Source organism: Rhododendron vialii, chromosome 12a (genome assembly GCF_030253575.1).
Source record: "Rhododendron vialii isolate Sample 1 chromosome 12a, ASM3025357v1".
Taxonomy (NCBI): Eukaryota; Viridiplantae; Streptophyta; class Magnoliopsida; order Ericales; family Ericaceae; genus Rhododendron; species Rhododendron vialii.
This window is the reverse complement of record NC_080568.1, coordinates 180,267-203,574: the sequence shown is the minus strand read 5'-3', so window position 1 is coordinate 203,574 and position 23,308 is coordinate 180,267. Positions and strand designations below refer to the sequence as shown.

Here is a 23,308-nt window from a genome sequence, read left to right as displayed (position 1 = left end):
TCATGAGAAGAGGGATCAAGTTTTTCTCTTAAAGAAACATGTTTCCACTCAATACTTTCTTCTAGGTTTTTATTCCTAATCAAGGCCCATCTAGCTGAGAATTTTTCCGTCTTAGAAAAAGCTGCCCTTGTGGGTATCATCTCTCCGTTAAGTGTGGATTGAATACGTTTATCTAGATGTATTTTTTTTTCACTCAGTAAATTGTTTTCTCCTTCTAAAACCCATATTAATCCGTGTGTTTTACTTGCTGATTGGATATATAAGAGTTTTGATTTCATTGCATTTTGTTCTTGTTGATTTTTTTTCCCTGCCAGATCACAGATTCTTGCAGGATGTTTTTCCACATTTTCTTTTATTTGTTTCATACCAACTGTGAGTGATAGTTCTGCTGATGTGCACATCACTTGATCGAGGAAACTGATTTCTTGCCCATCTTTTCAGTTATACAAAAAAATGCGGTCAGAAGGAGCGTTCTATTACCATTCTGGAGGACTATCTTAAAAGTCATCCAAGTGACGCTGATTTAGGTGTAGTTGATCTGCTAGCTTCAACATGCATGAATAATAGTGAACATACCAAAGCTCTTCAGCATATTGAGCATGCACATCGTGTTTATTGTTCTGGGAAAGAATTGCCTCTTTACTTGAGTATCAGAGCAGGCATATGCTATGTTCATCTCGGAGATGATGAAAAGGCAGAGGTGGGTTACTTCTCTATGGTTTTTTGTTCTTGTTAAAAAGCGGTGGCTATGGCTCATGGATGCTTTTGAAGGTCTGCAAATACCCGGGTTGGACACTCGACACTTGGGTGTTGCTGATATTCATCCAAACAATGGAAGATGTTGATGTTGATTTTCCATAAAGTTATGCAGCAGACTCTCTTACATGCAATTGAATGTCTAAGTCACCTTATAAACACCATTTACCTTTTAAGAAACTAAAGGAGAATAGAACAGGACGATTCTTGCCCACAAGGGGCCAACTCTTGATAGAACGTCCGGAAATTACCATTCAGATGAATGAACTCATAGTAGCAAGATCAATGTCGATTTTCCGTGTGTCAATCTTGTAAAGAAAGAGGGACTTATCGAGAGGCGACTTCGGTTGTTCCTTATCTCAAGAGTTTCTAGTAGACGATCTGATAATTGGATGAGGGAAATGCTCACTGATATGCTCTTTAGTTCACCTGAAATATCTTCTCTTCCTTCCCGTATGTGAATATTGTAGCATCTTTGTGACGTTGAAATAGTTAGATGATGTGATGCACTGATACCATACACGAGTCCATTTAGCCTTGTAGAGTTGTTCGTTTAGTTTTGTACGAGCACGGATTGATGGCAATTGCATTCTCCTTTCTATATTGTGAGGGTAAGAATAACAAGACGGAGTTCGCATTGGGATTCTATTTTTTTAAAGTTATTGTATCGTGGGTTTTCTCAAGCATGCACTGTATATATCATATGCATATGCATATGTATGTATACATATATATGGATTGGTAAAACCAAACTAAGCATTGTGTCGCTATCAATTGGATTCGCTGCATGATCGTTTGTCTTTGTATTTTGGTTCATGTTCATAAGAGGTCTGATTATTGGGATTTTTACGTGCTGTAAACACACAACCTTCCTCCTTTGTCCGGGCTTTGGACTAGCCGTGTGTGACCGTAAGACTACAATTAAGACACATGGAGACTACTGGGTATGCATATATGTTAATTGTTGCTGAAGTACTTAAAATTTCTGTGATGATGTCGTGCTTTACAGAGTATCTTCAGTGTTTTGCAACGGGAGAATGTGTATGAACATCCTCATCTAGCTCGTGAAGTTGCAGACTCATTAATGGCTCTTGGGCACTACAAATATGCGCTGAAGTACTATATGATGTTAGAAGGAATTGGTGAAGATGTAAGAAAAATGACCTTGCATTTTATTTTTGCCTGCCTTGACTTGAATCTGTTTCTGGTTACCTCGTAGGAAACTTTCCTTATGTTTTTATCTTCGTTTTCTGATTTCATTTATTTTGATATACCATTTTTTTTCCTTTTCTGCCTGCGTGCTGTAATTTTATATATCTCCATGTTCAAATTGATTTAGGGGAGGCGATTGTCATCTGTCATGGTCTCAGTTTTAGGTCAACTTGATTATCAGTTGATTAGCATTATTCCTTTTTTGCTAAAAAAAAAGTATAGCACTATTAGGATTGCTTCAAGGATTAAATATGTAAGCAAATTCATTCCACATACCTGCTTGCTTCTTGTGAATTGTGATGAAGATATGTGGAGATTTCAAGCCTTAATCTGTATGCATTTTTCTAGGTGAATCGAAGTCTGTAATCTTAAGGCCCTGGAAACATTTTTTGGTGCAAAGAGTCTATCTTAGGAGAACTGCTGCTGTGCATACACTTATTCAGAATTTATTTGCTTTTGTTGTTACTCCTAGCCTTACTACAAGGAGTGGTAGACCAGGTCAAGCCTATTGATTACTGTGGAAAGACCCGTCCACTGGAGGTTTTTCTTGGAAATAATTAGTTGCTCCTACTGGGGGCTCAGTGTGGATGGTAGGTTTACTTAGCATTCCCATGCTCATATTTCTGATGCTTCAGGAATCAGGTTCTACCTCGGTCTAGAGCTAGGGGTACAAGATACGACTGATATTTCATCTGCCTTGGCCTTTTGAAGTTCTTCCTCCACGTTTGCTCTTTCTTCCTCTAATTTTCACTATATAGTAGATGCTGGACCTGCTGAACTTATGATAGGCTTTTCCTATTTTTGTACTCCTACACGCGCAGTCATTGTAAGGTTGAAAGAAGAGTGGCTGATGGTTCCTTGTAATCTATAACCTGAATGTTTTATCTCTTACTCTATTTCTATATCTATATCTATCTCATATATGGTCCCCATGTTCCGGAATTCTCTAGTAATCTACCTTCTTCTTCTTTTTTTGTTAGAAGAAGTTCCCTACCATATTTTTTAATCATACCGATTTTGCATTGTTTTGCGACATTCTCTCCGGTGCACTTAGTTTTTCACAGAATGGAAACAGGGAGAATCATTGGTAGTGGAACCGCTCATAGTGGTTTTTGCTTTCTCATAATCAAAACTTCCTCTTAGCTGTTATGTTTTGAATCTTTTGATCTGCATTTCCAGGCTGATGGTGGGACAGCACTTTAACTATTGCATCAGTGGCCTAGTTGTTTTTGGATCTTTTTTTTTCAACAACAAAGAATGTTAAGGCCATCCTTCTTTTCGTGCTTAGGAATATTTATTCCTAGTCAACCGATACAGTGTTTTAGGAATAATAGATTCTGATACTTGTGAGCTTACCTAGCATAACCATTCTCTTATCCTTTTGCTAACAATTCTTTACCATGTTGACTATTGAACCCCGTAAATCTTGGAGGCGAGGTTATTCTTACTGCATCTGTCTCATTACCAACATTTTGTGTTTTGTTCTCCTGTTTAATACTCCTTTAGGCTCATTTTAGATGGCAAGAATCCCAAGAGGGAATGGGAATGTGATGCCATAGCCCATGATTCTACTTTTGGAACAGATTGGCATAGGAATGCGATTTGTGATGACATATCTAACCAGGTATCACATTCCGAAACATAGTGGAAATCTATCCCTCCACTCCTCTATGGTAAATATTGACTCTTGTAAATTTCCTAGTTAAATAAATCTTGGATACTGGACCAACTGAACATTGGAAATGAATTACCCTAGGTATTTAATTAGTCAGTAATTTACCGAAGATGATGGGCATCCAAATATAGCCTTGGAGCTTCTTCATTAGGCTCCCCCTTCTCTTGCTCCTAAGATCTTTGGTTGTATTAGTTTTGTCTTCTTGTTGTTTATCTTTCACATTGTGTTGTATGTTCTTTCCGGCTTATTAGGGTTTGGCTGGTTAATCATTAGTCTTGTAGCATTTGATCATTCAGTAATAGAAGTTATCCTTTGCCTCTCTCACTAATTGCTCTATTGACTTGGTATCAGACACCCATTGGCTTTGCATGTCGCCAGTGGAAGCCATTTGCACCAGCCATCTCTGACCTATCCCTCTCTCTCTATCCCTTTGTTCCCCAACCCTAATTGCATGACCCATACAACTTCTCTCTCTCCCTTTGTCTGCAACCCTTATAGCATAACCCTGCACAAATCGTCAACCAAACTGCAAGCACAGCCTTTATTGACCCTAGCTCAGTAAATGACAGTCTTTGCGGACCCTTGCTGAGCTCTTTCCTTATCATCTTTCTTCTAATATTTCTTTTTACTAATAATAAAAATAAAACAATAGTTTCAGTTGCCTGCCCTTTGTGATTAGAACATCCTGGAGGATCTATTCACTAAGAGGACTTTGGTGTAATGTCTTTCGCCTTGTGTTTTGTGATTTGGCAATGGAAGATTGGAAAGAGGGATGTGTTAGCTTGCTGGTTTATTAATTTCTTTGAGATAGAGTACTATTGTAATAAGTGTTTTTTCAATTTAAGTGCATTGGTTTTGGGATGGGCTTTTTATGTCCTAGGAAAACCCTATTTAATTTGCCTACTCTCTCTCTCTCTCTCTCTCTCTCTCTCTCTCTCTCTCTCTCTCTCATTTAAGCAGACTGTACATGTTAAGGAACTCTACATAGTTACTCACACTGGAAGATTATACACAAAAGTGGCTGTTGACATCAGGGATAGAGGATTTTAATGTTGTTGCAAGCAATTTTCTTTGTTTGCTCGATTACATGAACATCGTTTATACCTTTATTGCTTGTTATTTGTCGTAAAAGGGTCACAATGAAACATTAGTTTTTACCTTCATAGGGGTGGTCAATATACCACAGCTGTTTCATGACTAAATCATTCCTTTTTTATTCTTTTTAGGGTGGTCTACATTTGAGAATCGCTCAATGCTACTTGTCAGTGAGTGATAGAGGACGAGCAATAGAATACTTATACACAGGTATGGCGTCTACTTATTAACCTTTCTTTTTCTTTAACTAGTTTTTAAACAAAGGGAAAGAGATTGAAAAAATCTGTTGAGATACACAAACGATCTTTGCCCAAAGGAAATCACTGTTAGCATAATATTAGGAAATATTATGTTACCATGTAATTTAGGTTTTATTATGCTTCTTTTTTAGTCTTGGCAATTATAGTTAGTCTTGGTTTCTTTATCATGCATGTTTCCTGTTGGTTACTTTAGATTTCTTAGTCATCTTGTAGCCTATATAAAGGCATGCTAGGGTTATGTTTTAGATACTATCAATGACACATCAATTAAAGCTAGTTTCTTGGCAATTCACTTTTCTAACAATCACCTTATGATGATTGCAAGAGGGGAAATCACAGTAGAAATAGTGAAACAATGATGCAGACAGTGAGAATATAAGCAAGCAACACACAAGCAACTATGATAAGAGAGAAGAGAGAGAGAAGAGAGCATATCGTGCAGTACCCCATGGTGGTTGCATATTGGTGGTTTGGAGAGTGTGTGAGGGATATATAATGGATCACCGAATGCTACCAATGCCAAAAGATTCAAAGTTTGAAATCTTTTGGATTACCTTCACGTTAAAATCCCAAACCAGCAAAGAAAATCTACTTCAATTCATGCTTATGGAGGTGACACTAAAATCATACTCCCTCCGTCCTTGCTAGTCCTTCTTTCATTTTATGAATGTCCCAAAATGACTGTCCATTTTGAAAAGTCAACATAAAAAGTTGTGCAATATTACTCTTTCACCCTTTCTTTTCTACATTAAGTGTCATGTCAACAAAGCAAAAAGTAGGGGCAAATTCGGAAAGTCAACACCAATTGTATTTTCCATCATTCTACCCTTAAAAACTCGCTTCCCCAAAAGGAGCAAGCAAATTGGAACAGAGGGAGTATGGATTATTTCCATGAAGTTGAATTTCCGATTTTCAATATAACCATTGCTAATCGAACTTGTAAACCTTTGATGTTGACTTGATGACGACAGTAAATATATTTTGCACTGTATTTATGACCAGACTTTGGTACGCTCTCACTTTAAGGGACTTATTGTACTAGTGAATATGATTTTGTAACTTAAGCTACCAAGAAATAGTATGGTTCGTTATATGATTTGTAAGGAGAAAGGAAAATCAAGTTAGAATTTGTTATCATCTGCGAGAAGATCAAGTATCAAGCTGTAGAAACTATGGGACATGTGTAATTGCATTAGCGTTTTTCCTACCTGAAGAGAGAAATCAAAATATAATGCAGTTCTGTTAGACTATGAGAACATGTAGATGGTGCTTCGATTAGGGCATTTTGAGCAAGGTTGCTAACTGGAATATGAAACCACCATCCTTATGAGAATGTGTTTACCTAACAGATGTGTATCGGTTAGTGGTTTGTAAGTTCTTTTGATACCTTAAATTAGAATAAATTGTTCCTCAAAATTTGTATGGATTTTGTCTTCAGCTTTACGTGTAATGGAGGATAGTGTTGATGCTCGATTAACTCTGGCCTCACTTCTTCTTGACGAAGATAAACAAGATGAAGCCATTTCAGTTCTTTCTCCTTGCAAAAGTACAGGTATCTTTGGATAGCTATTATTGTGAGCTCACTTGGAGTATTCTATACTTGCATAAGTGCATATTTTTGTATCTTAGTTTTTATGATCTCCTTATTGTTTCTCCAGATTCAAAATTAGGACTAAATTCTGATAAAACCAAGCCATGGTGGCTTAATGGGAAAATAAAACTGGAGCTTAGTCGCATTTACAAGACCAAAGGAATGACAGAGGCCTTTGTTGATGCTATCTTTCCCTCTGTTCGAGAATCATTGTTTCTTGAAACTATTCAACAAAAGGTAATCCTGCAACTCTCTCTCTCTCTCTCTCTCTCTCTCTCTCTCTCTCTCATTTGTACGTGTGTGGGTGATGCATGTGCAAAAGTGAAGCATGTTCCGATCAAAAAAAAGTGAAGCATGTTATCAACAAGTAGAAGCGGGGTGCAACGGGGGACCTAAGTCCCTGCACAACTCCAAATACACTTGCGTGTTGTACTAATTTTTAGGTTAATTAGAAGAAACTCTACGAGATTGGCTCTTGCTGGTCCTTCGAGTGAAAATTTTCTTAAAATTTCTGCATGCGTGGGGTCAAAATTTTCAAAATTTCAAGTTATTAATCATTTTTTAGGTGGCATGTATAAAATTAAACGATGGCTGTGCACGTACACACAATATTGTCTCTTATTCGGACCTCACAAGTAGCAATATATACTCGCGAAATATATTTTTTTTATATCAATACGAAAATACACGTGATTCGGGCCCCTGCTAGACACAAATCCTACGTCTGCCACTGGCAGCAAGTAAACTTGGCTAGTGTAAATTAGATTGGTCGCTATGAACTCTTTTTTTCTTTTTTTACAAAAAAAATTAAATTTTATTAATCATGATAAGGAATACACGAGATTCAAGAGGAGAGGGGAAAAAAATGCATCATTGCTACAAAAGAATATTTGTCAACTAGAGGACAGATTAACTGGTGTACAGTTTACTGTCATTTCTTAGTCATGATCGAGTATGTTATAAGAATGTGAAAAGAAAACTGTGATCTGCATGAAACCATACATCCAAAAGACCAGAAAAATTAAAGTTCTTTTTTTGAAATCTAGTAACATTTTCTTTTTTAGCGAGTATTTCTTAGGGCAAAGTCTACTTTCACCCCATGTGGTTATCGTCATGTGCGGATACCCCCTCATGGTTCAAAACTGACCACATAACCACCTGTGGTTTTGAAAATGTGTGGATAGACCCTCTGCCGTCATGTTTTCCATCCATATTAACGGAGGTGTGTCTCACATGCCTCTAGAATGTAATCTGAGTCGTTCATAATGTATTAAATAAAGAATAAAGTATCTCTGTAAAAAATCATCTTGATTAGGCATCAATAACCCAATGATCTAATTTTTAGTAAATTCAAATTTGAAATTTTAATTTCATAACAAAATCGATTCGACCATGAGCTTTTCATTTTTTGATTGACTTGAATTTTGGCATAGATATAGTACTCGTCAAAATTTACAATATCAACGGTTTGGATTCAATTTTTGGTATAGGGGATGGTGTGTTTAGATTTAAAAAAGAAAAAGAATCAAGGGACATGATGAGGATATATCGGTCTTTTAATGTTGTGTCCGTTAATATGGATGGAAAACATGACGGCAGGGGGTCTATTCGCATATTTTCAAAACCACAAGTAGATTATGCAGTAAGTTTTGAACCATGAGGGGAGTATCCGCATATGATGATAACCACAGGGGGTCAAAGTGGACTTTGCCCTATTTTTATGTTGCAGTAACGTAGAATCAATTAGTCAATTATTTCCAAGAGATGTTGTGATTTGTTTTGGACTTTCTGGATAATACTAGAAGAATCCCAGGCCAAATGACTCTTCCTCTGTGTTCTGATACATGGTCTTGGGTAAAACTCAATCCCAAAAGCTAGCTAGTGAAGCGAGGGTGCTCTCACGCTTATATACTTCTTATTATTTTGGTACCCAGGCAATGTAGGACTTCACTTCATACCCTCCCTTATGCGCAATGTGCTCACTCGGCAGCACCTGCCGCATGCAGGTCAGGGACACGCACCCTACCCATCTCTGGTACCTAGCTCTGATATCATGTTACACGGTCTTGGGTAGAACTCAACCCCAAAAGCTAGCTATTGAAGTAGGGGTGCCCTCACGCTTGCGCATGCTCGCTCGGCTGCTGTGCAGACCAGAGACACGCAGCCTACCCATCTTGGTACCTAGCTCTGATACCATGTTACATGGTCTTGGATATAACTTAACCCCAAAAGCTAACTTTTGAAGTGAGGGTGCCCTCACGCTTATATACTTCTTATTATTTCAGTACCCGTGCGATGTGGGACTTTATTTCACAACGTACAACTTCACAAGACTACATGGGTGATCCTTGGTAAATTAGGAACCATGTAAGCTACTAATTGTAACTTGTGCTTAAGCGTTTTGGGTCATGTTAGGCTCCAACAAGTTATTGGGTTAGTGGTCTACATGAGGCATTTCAGGTGTACACGACAATGTTGGCTCGAGAAAGTTTAGTAGCTTGACCGCTACGGCGAGTCCAAGGTAAAGTCCAGAGAAAAGACCCAAATAAAGCTTTGGTAACAAAACTGCTCAACCTCGTGAGGACGCTCAATTTTTCATTTTTTTTTTAACAAACGCGGCCCCGGTAGGACGAGTGAAGTCTCGTGAGGATTTTCAGCAGTGATCATCCACAAAACACCGCGGATCCCTTTCACATGAAACTCAAAAACCTATAAGATAGCTCAATGACATCTCAAGCAATAATTATGAAGTCATCGCAAAGGGATAATGGAAATAAGCAGTTCTAGATACTATCAAGTCATAAAAATGAGTCATGGCACCTATACTCAGCGTGTGTGAACATGGGCTTTGGTCACAGGTGAAAAATAACTAAAATTTCTTTCCGGACCGAATCTCGACTTCAAATCTTATTGTGTCATGCACTCAACAAATGAAATCACTCGAAACAAGGTGCATATTACTCTCAATATGTGCGGGCAGACGTTATGTAAATGAAAGCAAAATACTCCGCACACAATGACATGAAAAAGAAAGCTTTTTATATTGGACATACGATCTCATGAACGGAATGCAAAGTATTGAAAATTCTTTCTATCCACCAATTTACAGCCCATTGCCCATAGGATCAAATAGGACTTCAATTCGGGTTATAACATCAGGTAAGGGAAAATATTTCAAGGCTAGGTGAGAATTCAAGTGTCCGAGAATAGGCTAACCACAACTCACATAGGGCAAAAATAACAATGCGTGCCCTCTTTTTCTTCTCTCTTTTTTTCAACTCTGCCACATCTCTCTTTCCTACCTTTAACACAAACTCACACTTAGAACAAGTACTATTTTCCACAATAATATGATGTCTTCCCTTTTTGCTCTTTTATTTTTTTTTCTCTTTTGTTTTTTGAATGGAAAAGATCACCAATCAATCAAAACTCAATTCACAACTCTACTCATCCCCTTCTCAAAAATTCACCTTCACATCATTAACTAACCATTCTCAAAACACAATATAGATGGTGGAGCTCAACAAGAAAAAGGCTGTATGCATGAGGCTCAAATTGGTTCATAAGTGATAAATGTGTGAATAAAAAAACGAACCGGCTCTAAATAGCAAAGATGGCCTATAATCCTCTCCAATGGGCAACACAACCATGCAACTTTCCAAATTCAAGAGATAAGTAGGCAATTCAAAACATTTCCAACACTTGACGACAAAAATAATGAGATCAACAACGAATTTACTTTTTTCGTGACAAACAAGAGTTCATTTGACACCACTCCAAGAAAAGATAAGGCTCTAAACTCACATGGGGCATAAGTCTCCACTAAACTAGCCATCAAGAATAGTCAAGTCACAACTCACAAGTAACCAAAGCCCAAACAGACATGAAGTGCAAATGTGCTAAAAATAAATGCCATGACAAATTTTTCGAGACAAGCTAGCAAAAAGAACTACAATGCCACCACAATATTACAAGAATGACTATCATATCTCAATCAATCGCAAGCCAATCTCAACAGCTTTCAAGTCTCATGCAAAAAGAAACCCACTATTTTTTCAATTTTTCATTTTTTTTTTAACAAAATAAAGAACAAAGTGATTCTTCCCCCCAACTTGAACTATTCAATGTCCGCATTGAAGGTATGAAAAATAAAGATAAGACAGAAACGTAAAAGAGAGGAGAGATATCACCTCGAAAAGGAGAGGCTAAGCAGAGAAAATTATAGAAAGAGGGAGACCCCCCAACTTAGATCGAACAACCTGCAAAATGTGAGCCTCCAAGACAGCAAGAAAAATAACTAAATAAAAAATAAAAAAAATAAACAATGCAAGAAATAAAATAAAAGACAAAAAATCATCCACTTTCTTCACGCGAAAGACACGAGTACTACTTTTCTCCCTATTTCTCAAGCAAGAAACGGGTGGCTATACCAGACCAAAAAAAAAAAAAAACAATTATGTACAAGTAGCCAAACGTGGGTACCGAATATTTATCATGCCAATGAAAGCTAAGACAATGAACATAACGCTCCATTCTACACCTTTTATCAAGAATTGAACCCGACCATGCCATAAGATAAGATACTTCGAGTAGCACATTTGCCGAATTCGTTTTAGACATTTAAATTCCAACAAATGTATAGCCCAAACTAAATCAATTTTCAAAGCGTTGACAAAGTCCACAAGATATGGATGATAAACTAAATTAAATTCATCAACACCAAGAAAATCAATCAGCTTCACATTTAAAAACTCTTGCGAAAGTGTAGATTCAGTAGCAGGAGTGGCACAATCTAGAGCTGAGAGTACTTGATTATTCAGTGCAACTATTGGCAACGACTGCTCAAAAGGCATATAACCTGGTGCAACTATAGGCAATGACTCCTCAAAAGGCATATAACCTGGTGCAACTATAGGCAATGACTCCTCAAAAGGCATATAGCCTTCATTAATGACAAGTAGCTCTATTTCCTCTTTTTCTCTCGCATCAGAATTCTTAGGAAGTGACTCTTTTTCCCTCGCATCAGAATTAATATCCTCAGAAAGTGACTCTATTTCCTCTCTTTCTCTGGCATCAAAATTGGTATCCTCAGAACTTTTGGTCAACTCACTAAATTGGAGCTTTTGGGTTAATTCATCTAAGAAATCCCAAGCGTCTTCAGGGGTTTTATCCAGAAATTCGTCAGTGGACCTAAAATCCACCTCGCATGACTTAAGGTTTAAACCACGGCAAAAGATAACCAGAAGACTGCCAAGCTCACAATTAAACGACCAAGAGAATACAACAAATTTAAATCGCTCCCAACACTGTGACAAAGACTCATCATCATGTTGAGAGAAATCTGATAGTTCTTGTAAAAGCATGTGAGTCTCATATGAGGGATTGAAATGATTGAAAAATTGTATTACAATCTCACCCCATGTCAATCTTGGACTCAAACAATTAAACCAATCTAGAGCACTATCACGCAAAGATGCTCGGAATACATGTAAAAGAGCCACTTCATCACTAGCAAAAGCTTCCTCAAGTTTATGAACATGCGAAAAATGATTTTCTGATGCAAAACCATAAAATATAGGAAGCGACACTGAACAATCAAATTGTTTTGCATAACCTCCATACCACCTTGCAAAATGGGCCATTTTTTTTTGCTTTTCAACAATTAAAATAAAGAACTAAAAAAAAAACAAATAAAAAAACAACAACCCGAATTCTTAACACACGTTACCGTCCCCGGCAACGGCGCCAAAAATGCTTGACCGATTCCTAGTCCTAAATTAATGGGTTGCCCCAAGCGTAGGGCTGAGACCGACGCAGCACAATATCCGGTAAGACCGGAGTCGAATCCACAAAGACGGTAATGTGTGCTGACTAAAAATTCGGGTTTTTATAATTTTTAAATGGGCTCTTAGGTAGCCACCCCTTATCGATTTGGTTGAGATTAATAAAAACTAACAAATTGATGTATTCTTTCAAATAAATAAAAGGAAGGTAAAATCGTGGGGTTCATAGCACTCACAACCAAGCCGGACTAATTTACTCCATTCGGTATTCTTAAAAACATTTGACTTTAGAGAGAAAAAGATACCCCGAAAGATGCGAATCCTTATGGTCGCCGTTCACCCATGCGCAGCAAAGAATGGGTTTTGGTCCCCCGTTCCCCCGTTCACATGGACTCCGACGATGCCGGGGTTCGTCTAACGAATGTTCTTTAATAACCTAAAATTGCCTTTTCATTTTTATTTCAAAATAGGAGCAAGACATATCCGACCTGGCCACGATGTGCTAATCACCCCGCGACCTTACCTATACGATTACTCACTAATCATTGCAAAAGAAATCAAAGAAACCCTAGATTGCATCATGCTTCTATAATTCCAGAATGAAAATCAAGCAAAAGATAACAACCAAACGAATTCTAATGAACAACTTTAATTAAGAACATAAATTAAAACGAGTTAACGGAATGCGAGTAATTGAATAAAGCATAAAAATACTTGAAAGGAAAAGAGGGCTCGGAAAATAAGAACATTTAAAAGCTGTTATAATAAAAACCGAACCATAGAACGGCAGTCTTGTTCTTCATCTTCTGCGTCCGAAACTGCTGTTCACCTTTTTTTTAATCTTTTCCACGGCCCGCCCCTTTCTGAAGTCAGTACCACTGACTTATATAGGATTAGGTTTTTTTAATCCCCTAATAACATAAAAGCCCCTTGGACTTCATATAATAAGATATTAGCCATTCAACTTCGAAGGACTTTGCATTTTGATCCAAAACTTCTATAAATTCTTCTTTTTACTCAAATTATTGGAAACCGAGCTCGAGCAACCTATAAACATAAAAACACATCATAAAAAATCAGTTAACAAAAATAAAGGACTAATAAATGTAGATTGGAGGGCCAAAATATGTATATTTTGGCACTTATCAGACGCAAGCGTTTAAAGGTGGGCATTTTGTAACACCGTATCCCACATTGAAAGTCTGCATGGGTGATCAACCTCGTGAGGACATAAGCGTTTAAAGGTGGGCATTTTGTAACACCGTATCCCACATTAAAAGTCTACATGGGTGATCCTTATTCCTTGTATATAAGGAACCACGTTACTACTAGTAACTTGGGCTTAAGCATTTTGGTTCATCTTGCTAGGCTCCAACAAGTTATTGGGTCAATGCTCTACATGGGGTTGGGTTAGTTTACTTAGCTAGTCCTTTTTATATCAACAGAACAAAATCTGCCCAACAGAAATCAGAGTCTTTCTTATTCTATTTGAGTTGAAACTGTGGGCCTGTGCCGAATCTGGTCTTCATTCGGAATCTTGAGATGGAGGCCTTTGTTGCTGATCTATCATCTATGTAGCACCGACACTCCAAAAGGGCGCCGTGTCTACTTATTGGACACGGGGACACGACGGGGACACACCCAAATACGTATTAGACACGCCACGTGGCGTGTTCAATAATTTTTATTATTTTTTGATAGGGGACACGCCGGGGACACGGCTGGTGGTCAAAATGTAATATATGTTTTTAATTTTGAGGGGTTAATATGAAATTATTCAAAAATATTTGGGTTAAACGGTAATTATGCCTTTATTTGGACCATGGTAATCTTATACATTCATATAGGACATGTCTTCATGAACAATGGAAGAAAAGAAAAAATATATGTATATATGTATTTATATATATATTTATTTATTTATTTATACACGTGGCGTGTCCCCCGCCGTGTCCGTATCCCCATTTTTTTAGAATTGCCGTGTCCCGTGTCCGTGTCCGTATCTGTGTCCGTGCTACATAGTCTATCATATTATATCATTCTTGTTAAGGAAATATAATCCCACATTGCTTGGGAGAAGAATGGGTGATCACTTAATATAATGTTGAGACCTCACCGCCCATTGCCAATTGGTTTTGGGTTGGACATAAAGTTTCCACAATTCTCATTAGTTTCTGTAGGATTGGTGGTCTTCCATACTAGCTATTATAATAAGTTATAAGTGAAATAAGAACCTTTCGTTAGTCCAACTATTGTCTCTTTGTTTTATCCTATATTCTTCTGAAGCATTTTCCTACCAACCTGACAGATGTATGCTTTGATCCTATTCATCTTAATCAAATTCAGTAGCTGGCAATATATGAAATAAAATCCAGCATAATATATGGAAATACCTTAGGTTCTGGATGATGGACGAACTTCAAACAAGTCAAGAAATAGATTTTCCTTCCAATTTAGGTTCTCTCTGCCATGTTCTTTTGATTCTCAGTATGCAAATAGTGGTGAAATATTCTTTGGAGGCAGAAGAACTCTGCAAGCATTTGTTCCCTACTCTTTAGGGATGGGAAGATATATTAGTTTGCCATATGAAGGCACTAACAAATAACTTGTGTTATAGCTTTGCAGAAGTATTTTTCATTTTCCTTTTTCTCACTGTTGATATGGTGGTATCCAAGGTCAAAATCAACAGCAATTTACACGGCATGCCTTGTTAGTACTGTTGTGCCTATGAAATATAAGAAAAAGCTACACTAAGATGCCTAGTTTGTGTGGATTGTCCAATCTTCTAACAATATTTGTCTCATGGATTCATGGGACATAAGAGATGCCGCCTAGGCTCATATACTAGCACTGGAATTTAGAATTAGGCAATGTGGAAAAATGATAACATTCTCCCGCACAAGCGACCCCTTACAGGATCCGTATCTTAGGAATTACTATTTCCTAACATACAATGGGAAACCAATCGAGTGAATCATGTCCAAAAGCCTCCGAAAGCTTAGGTTTGATACCACGTTGAAGCATCCAACTCAAAACTGGTTGGCAATAGGTGGAGAGGCTTACTAGGCTTATATGCAGCTTTGGAGGATGAAATTACCCAATTTGGGACAAGTTCTAACAAGACCAATAATCACAAATCATGTTTGGTAATTATGTTTGATAAGTTATATTGTTATCAAAAGTCTTATGATCTTATCTGGTGTTGGACAAGGTAGCTTATATGTGCACATGAAATTAGGTGTTAAAACCTTGTATCTCTTGAAGGAATGATGATAGATGCAAGCATGTGGTAAATAACCTTTTTTGAGAATGTTTTTTGTCAACTGGTCCTGAACAGTCATCACGTGGCAATGGTCTCTTAACTATTGTCTAATCATTCTAATTTAGGTTAGAGCGAAAAAAAGCCTCCCCAAAAGTGTTCTTTCTGAAAGAGTCAAGGTATTGGATGCTCATCACACCGGTGATGTATTTCAAGGATTCAGACCTGTAGCTTCAACTTCAGATTTGTGAGTATTCCATTCAGATTTTTTTTTGTTTTCAATGCCTGAAGTAATTAAGTGAAACTTCAGATTTGTGGGTATTCCATTCAGATTCTTTTTGTTTTCAATGCCTGAAATAATTAAGTGAAGTTATAGATGCCTGCTGATTTTTCCATTCCTCTTGTTATGCGCATGAATCTTATTTCCTCCCTATTCGTTTTGCAAGCTTAGCCGTTTGTGCTGATTTTGAATGCTACTAAGTACTAAGTAATCCTTTGAAACTCCTTGACCTTCTAATGAGGTGAAAGGGTTCTGTTTGCTTAGGAAATGGGTTTTGGTCAACTCGGCTAATGCTTGTTTGTTAAGATCTTTAAGCTTAGAATGTATATGCGTATATGCTTCTTCATCCTTTTCCAGGTTATGGGAGATCTATTTATGTTGTCTTGGAGATTGGAAGCTCAATGTTTTGTTAGCTGCATAGATCCTAATTAAAAATAGGCTTGTTCACGCATTCTAACATGCAAATAACTTTTCCTTTTTCGCAATACATTTCAAGTATGACCGTTCGTAAACATAGAGATTTGGGTGGTGTAACTCTGGTGAAATTGATTAACGAAACTTCAATTGTCTTGAATTGTTAACCAGGTTATGAAGTTCTTAGAGTAATTGCTATCTTGTAGATGTTCCTTTCATCCATTATTAGGGTTTTATACTTATATAGTGTTGCGTGTAGTAATGGCGGTAAGCTGAGACTGCAAATTTCAGTAAAATGATTGTGAAATATGATACGATGGTGGCCATATAATGATAAACTGAGTACTTGCTTGGGACTTAACTAATGTGTCATATTACATTCAGAAGTCATTGTAACAGAAAATATTATGTATCACAGATATCACAAACGAATAAAGAGATTAGTTGGGGGGGGGGGGGGGGGGGGGGATAATTTAGCCATGTGTGATGGAGGTTAATAATTGCGCCAATATATAAAGATAAACACTGTCGACGTGCAGGGTAATGCTAAAGAAGTGAATGATTGAACTCAACACTGGTTAAGTAATTATGAGAATGCATGGTCGTTATGGTCTAATTGATTCTCTAGCCATTAGCAGACTGACATGAAAGAATAGAATTGATATGGGTAATGGAAAATAGTTGAAACAATGTTTCACAGTGGTGCCTTATAATAAAAGAAGGATCTGACGATTAAATGTTACCACATTAAATTTTTTAGTGGCTTTATGCCTGATATTTTGCTTCCGCACTTTTAGTTTAAATCTCAACAAAGATCATTTTGTTTTTACATCTCTTTTTGAATTGTTTTGGTTCTACGGTTTGTGGTTAAATGTTATCACTGTCTCTTTTCTTATTGTATGAACTATAAAGTTCCTGTTTCGGATCTCAACACTGGATATGGGGGGTGGGCGGCCACATGACAATAGTTTGTATTTGAACTCACCGTGAACCATGAATCAAACTCCTGTGTTGAATTTGAATTGTCCCAAGGCCTTGTAAACACCGCTTAGCCTGTATTATAGAAGTATTATACTAGGAATAGGAATATTGTCGCTTGTTCCCAATTGCTGAGGAGAAAATTAGAGTAGTTCAACACATAGACAGATACCCAACACTCGCATTCAAATCCAGGTAACATAGTTAGCTTTCATTAAACTAGAACTTGAATTCAAAATTGGAAACTAGATTCACAAATTATGTTTGAGTTTAATATATATGCATGAGACTTCCATGTATTGCATAGAATGCTTTATGTCGCCTTGTAATAACATTTACCTCTGGACAATTAAATAGGAATTCTGAAGAATATGAATACTTTTCGTCTGGTGCCCGTGCACCTCTAGACGTGAGAAAGTGATGAATCCTACCCTGATGATTTACTTAGTCATCTGATCGGAAACATATACTATGTCTCTATCTTCCAAAGACGAGTTTGTGAGAAACTTTTCAATAATCATCGTCTGTGTTATAATTTTGTTAGTTTTGAAGCAAAGTTTTTAGTTCTCTTTAATCTATGCTTTACTATAGATCAAAAGCTTCCCGAGCCAAGAAGTTGCTTCAAAAGAAGGCTATGCTGAAAGAAGCAAAAAAAGCTGCAGCAATAGCTGCTGGGCTTGATTGGAAAAGTGACAATTCCGATGAAGATTCTCCGGTAAACAATTTTTGTTGTATCACTGGAATGAAATTCTGTTGTATCCACTAGCAGAAACTATATTAATTGAGCATCTGAATTTCATGTCGTATGTAAGCAGCAAGCAATGAGAGATCCTCCCTTGCCTAATCTTCTGAAAGATGAGGAGCATCACCATCTGATTATCGATGTTAGTAGACTTTCTTACTAAAACTTGACATTTTTCCGTAGAATTATTCTACTATTAGTCAATCTGTTCTGTTGAAGCCTCGTGACAATTACTTTCCCATTTGGTTTTCTTTAATTTTTCTCTTTAATGTAATAATGTGCACATTTGGTTTCTTTGGTTTTCCTTTAGGGAGTGCAATGCACTTCCTTATAAGACGCTTCTACTATCTTCTGTTTTGTTACTGATTTTATAATCATCACTAATTCTTTGTCAAGCTGAACTCCTCATTTGTTTGATGTTTCCTAGTTATGTAAGTCGTTGGCGTCCTTGAAAAGATATTGGGAAGCAATAGAGGTTATCAATCTTACACTGAAACTCGCTTCGAACACACTGTCTGTTGAGAAGGGGGAGGAGCTTCGGTCTCTTGGAGCTCGCAAGTGTTTTGTAATGGGTTGAAGTGCTCATAAGTCATCAATCGAAGTAGTATTTTAATATTCCTATTCTTGTAGTCACCATCATCCAATGCAACCCTTGTTCAGTAAAATTGCTGTCCTGAATTTCCTACCCTGTGCATTCAAAATATCTTCAGATTATGTATTCTTGCTTACAGTAGAACTAATTACTAATTTCTGTGACGCTAAAGCACTCTATTGTTTTCAATATTCTACAGAAATAGCTTATAATATTACTGATCCTTCACATGGATGGGACTATGCACGGCACGTAGTTAATCAAAATCCCTACAGCTTTGCTGCCTGGAATTGCTACTACAAAGTAGTTTCAAGGTATTTAGTACCTTGCTATTCTTTTTGGTAATATATCACCATAGTATCAATCAGAAAACTACGTCATTTCGTTACATCGATTTACTGTCTTCCAAAATATATGTGTTTTGAGTTGCATAAGATTGTTCTGAATTGGTGCTACCTTTTGTACTTCTTTGGTAAAATCACTTGCACTTTTGGAGAAGTTTGTTTTAGGCTAAATATTTGGAATCTCAGGGACAGTACTCTCAAGTTGAATATTAGGGACAATACTCTCAAGTTGAATCTTGTATTCTTTTTCTAACTCATTTGAGTTCTTATATTGAAGTTTAATCTCTGTCTAACATTGCCTCTTCTGTTTATTTGCAAGGACATGCTGAAATGCTTGAAAAGAGTGAATAAATGGGATGTGTTTGGGATAGAAGACACACATGATGGGGTGAGTTCACCTAAACTTATCTTAAAATAAGTTGGCTTGTCATTATTTGAATTTTTTCGCATTTATTAGTTTTGCGCCAAACTTTTGTGGATTATTGATTCGTCTTGACGAGAGGAATGGAAAAGTAAAAAAATTATTTTTACCCAAGTATTTTGAGAAATAACCACTTTTTAGCAGAAAAAGTGAAATAAGTTTATTTATTTGCTAAAAAGTGGTTATTTTCCCAAATATTTGGGTAAAAGTAAAAAAATGTTACTTTTTCGATTCTTCTCGTTGAGACGAATCAATAATCCACAAAAGTTTGGCGCAAAACTAGCAAATGAAAAAAAATTCTAATAATGACAAAACCAACTTATTATAAGATAAGTTTCAGGACACCTAAGCACACATTAGCCACATTATGGAAGTATTAAATTGGTGTCCAATAAATAACCGTCACGGGAACCTGTTGGATTCCTATGAATCCTACCCACATACTCCACAAAAGGCATAATGGTGCAGCCTTTGAACCCTGAAAACACTCTTTCTATGACCTTCCCCGAAAGAAGCCAACGAGAAATAGCTATCATAGTAGTGATGGTGGAAATTGAGTATCAATACTAGGTTGGCAAAACTATATATTAGCCATGTAAGTTGGCTTATAGGAAATACCTTGTTTCTTATGTAACAGATTTCATTTCTTTTTTGTCCCACTCTTATTTCACTAAAGTATCGTCTTTAGATAATTAGTTGCATCAGAGGTCTGGGAATACATATTGGCAGAGAATCGTAGGGTGATGCATGAAACTGGACAGCTTGAAGGGAGGGAGGGGAATCAGGTTTCCCCTTTGGATTTAGGACCCTGAAATCGTGAACTGGGGCAGCTGTGTTTTGGTTCAAATAAACATTCGTGAAGCTGTGAGGCAGTTGTCAAGGGTAAAAGGCGCTCCGAGGCGATAAAGTCTGCTAGGGTCTAGGCGAGAGGCGAGGCTAAAGCAGAGGATATGTTAAGTTTACCTTCTTGTTGGCTGGACTCTGGAGATGAGAGAGAGAGCTTCGATTGCTGAGGAGAGAGATAGATATGAAGTCAGAAGAGAGAGACGGATGAATCTGTCTGAGTCTTGTAGTCAAGAGAGGAAAACAGGAGAGCCGATCAATCGAGAGAGAGAGATGAAGTCTATTGAGAGAGAGCGAGCTACATGGGTTCGATTACCTGTATCATCGCCTTTCTCCCCTAGGTTTGCTGCGAGCGATACAGACCATTGAGATTTGAGTTGACTGTTGACTGGGATCACTCAAAGAAACCTAAATCCTACCGTTGTGGTTGAATTTGAAAAAGGCGAAGTTTTTGTCGTCTTTCTCGCCTCTCGCGGCTTTCTTGCCTAGGCAGAGTTCAGTTGAAGTCGCCTCGCCTTGCACCCCTCAAGGCAACAATCGATCACCTTGAGGTGCCTCTCGCCTATGCGATCGCCTTCGTTGCCTTTGACAACTATGCGTGAGGGTGTCATGAGGGTAATAATGTAAGCTGAAAGAATACTATGTTTCAGTCTGCTGGCTGACTCATGGCTCTGCCATATGTCAGGCTATAGATGTGTATCATTGACATTCATGAGCATATTATATCATGCATGGGATTTTTTCTGCGTATGTCCCCTGACTCCACTGTATTTTGACTGGTGTAGTTTTTGGTTTGCTTTATTTGTAGATTGGAGAATCGGTATTCAAAACATAACAAGCTCCTTCATGGTATGCGTGTCAAACACAAAGATAGCATTCCGCCCATTATCATATCTGGACATCAGCTTAGCATGATCAGCCAGCATCAAGCTGCTGCAAGAGAATACCTAGAAGCATATAAATTGATGCCAGACAGTCCCCTGGTCAATCTGTGTGTTGGTATGATTTTTTTCCCCTTTCATGTTATCTATTTGAAGTTGTTAGCCACTTTTTTTATCTAACTTCCGAGTACAAAATCATTTTCCTTTTTCATTTTAGGAACTGCCTTGATCAACTTAGCACTTGGGCTCAGACTTCAGAACAAGCATCGGTGCCTGCTGCAAGGTTTAGCTTTCCTCTACAACAATTTGCGACTTTGTGAAAGCAGCCAGGTTTTATTTTTTTTGTTGTTTCATTTGAAGCTCTTATTTGGATAATGGCTTTTCAATGATTCAGACTGTTAAATGCATGAACTCATACTTGATGGGAGATATGGATTGGGTATAAACCCGATGATACACTCCTGTAAACACCTATAAACCTTGACTTCACTTGTGAGGAAAAGCTCTTTGGATCTGTAATATTTCTCAAGCTTCTGGTGTAGCCTGTATTAGGCAATTCATATGTACGATATCAGAAACCTTTTATGCTTTACTTGCTTCTATCTATGATAAGTAATGCTCGTCCATGCCTCAGTACCTATCATCAAACAGTAAAAGGAAATATTTCTAGAGTCAGACGCTGGTCAATGACGCATGCAAATTTCGTGAATGATATCATAAGACTGATTTGATTAAATTGCTTCTTCCCGTAATGAATAGACAATGATTCAAGACATGGTATGCAGTGGATATAAACTCATTGTGATAACTCTTGCAGGAAGCACTGTATAACATAGCTCGGGCATATCATCATCTCGGTCTTGTTACACTCGCTGCTTCTTATTATGAAAAGGTGCTTGCAATCCATGAGAAGGATTATCCAATCCCAAAGCTTCCCAATGAGAATCCTGTTGGTATGGATAATCAGAACAAGAATTACTGTGACCTTGGAAGAGAAGCAGCTTACAATCTCCACTTGATCTACAAAACGAGTGGAGCACTTGATCTTGCTAGGCAGGTATTGAAAGACCATTGCATGCTTTAACTTCAATATTTGGGTCGCAGGAATGATGGTATTTGCTATTTGCAAATTAAGGTGCATCCTTTTGTTGATGTGAGTTTGGAGTTGCTTTAGTTGGTGATGATAAAAGGTGCATTTTGGAAATTTTGTACCGGGGTGGATTTGTATTCCATTTATTCTTCCGAAATTGACCCAATTATGAAAGAAGTAAATAAACAATGTTGAAGGTGCGGGAGCAGCAACTTAACACCCAAAATAAAGTGTTCGTGAAGCCTATCGTATAATTAATAATTGGTTCCACGCATCCCAGCACCCTCTGTTGATATGTTAATGGGCTTTGCCTAGGCCAAGTAATTAAAGTGGAATTTATCCATTCTAGTTGTTACTCTATGTTTTTCCCTTTGAGAACTGAAAGAAGACGAGTTATGTGGTGATGAAATGAGGACCAAAGAAATTGTTGGGCTAACATATGGGAACCCTTCATTGTAATTTCCTCCGTTTACTAAGCTCGGTTGTACCCTTGGATCAACCATCCCCACAAGAAAACGAAGTTGTCAAAATATATTGTCCAAGCTATTGGTAAGATATACACTACTAGATCTTGAAATTAGTTATTGACGGAGTAATGGTAGCTCATAGTTGGCCATAGTCGCACAGGGTATGAAAATGTTGGCAATGGAAGAGGATGGTGATGAGGGCAACGCATATCAACTTCACTGGCAGCTATGGACTATCAATTGCCATTCTATCCTCATTTTCCATTCGTTAGATGTAATCTGGTAGCATGGTCATCAATCCTCCTGATCCCAATATCTGCGAAGCATCTGGCAAAAACAACAGCATCTTCTGGGGAGGCAGCACCACCTTGTGCAATGAATGGGCCCATGGCGTGCATTGCATCTCCCACCACTGTAACACTCCCTTCTCCAAACCTTCTTAGTAATAAGTTTTATGGTGCGCAATACCGCAGTGGAGTGAGAAATAAGTAGTAGGTCGTTATCTTCAGGAAGCCTAGTTTTTCATTCTTCAACTTTATTTATGTGTTCATTAATACTCTTTCCACAGGTAGCATGTTCATTGCTTGAAAGTGTCAAGTTAAACAGTCACGAAGCCAAAGTACCC

General features: G+C 37.6%; 1 protein-coding gene and 1 pseudogene across 1 annotated transcript; one reads left to right on the top strand and one right to left on the bottom strand.

The window, feature by feature from the left end:
* The window catches only part of LOC131311515 (uncharacterized), a 30,951-nt pseudogene extending 8,505 nt beyond the window's left edge, over positions 1-22,446 (top strand).
* On the bottom strand, positions 10,904-12,481 carry LOC131311176 (uncharacterized). The gene is made up of 2 exons (XM_058338521.1): positions 11,490-12,481; positions 10,904-11,447 (listed from the first exon to the last, which is right to left on the bottom strand). Exons 1-2 carry the CDS (start codon positions 12,229-12,231, stop codon positions 11,044-11,046), a joined length of 1,146 nt encoding a protein of 381 aa, XP_058194504.1. The 5' UTR covers positions 12,232-12,481; the 3' UTR covers positions 10,904-11,043.
* Positions 22,447-23,308: the final 862 nt, after the last annotated feature.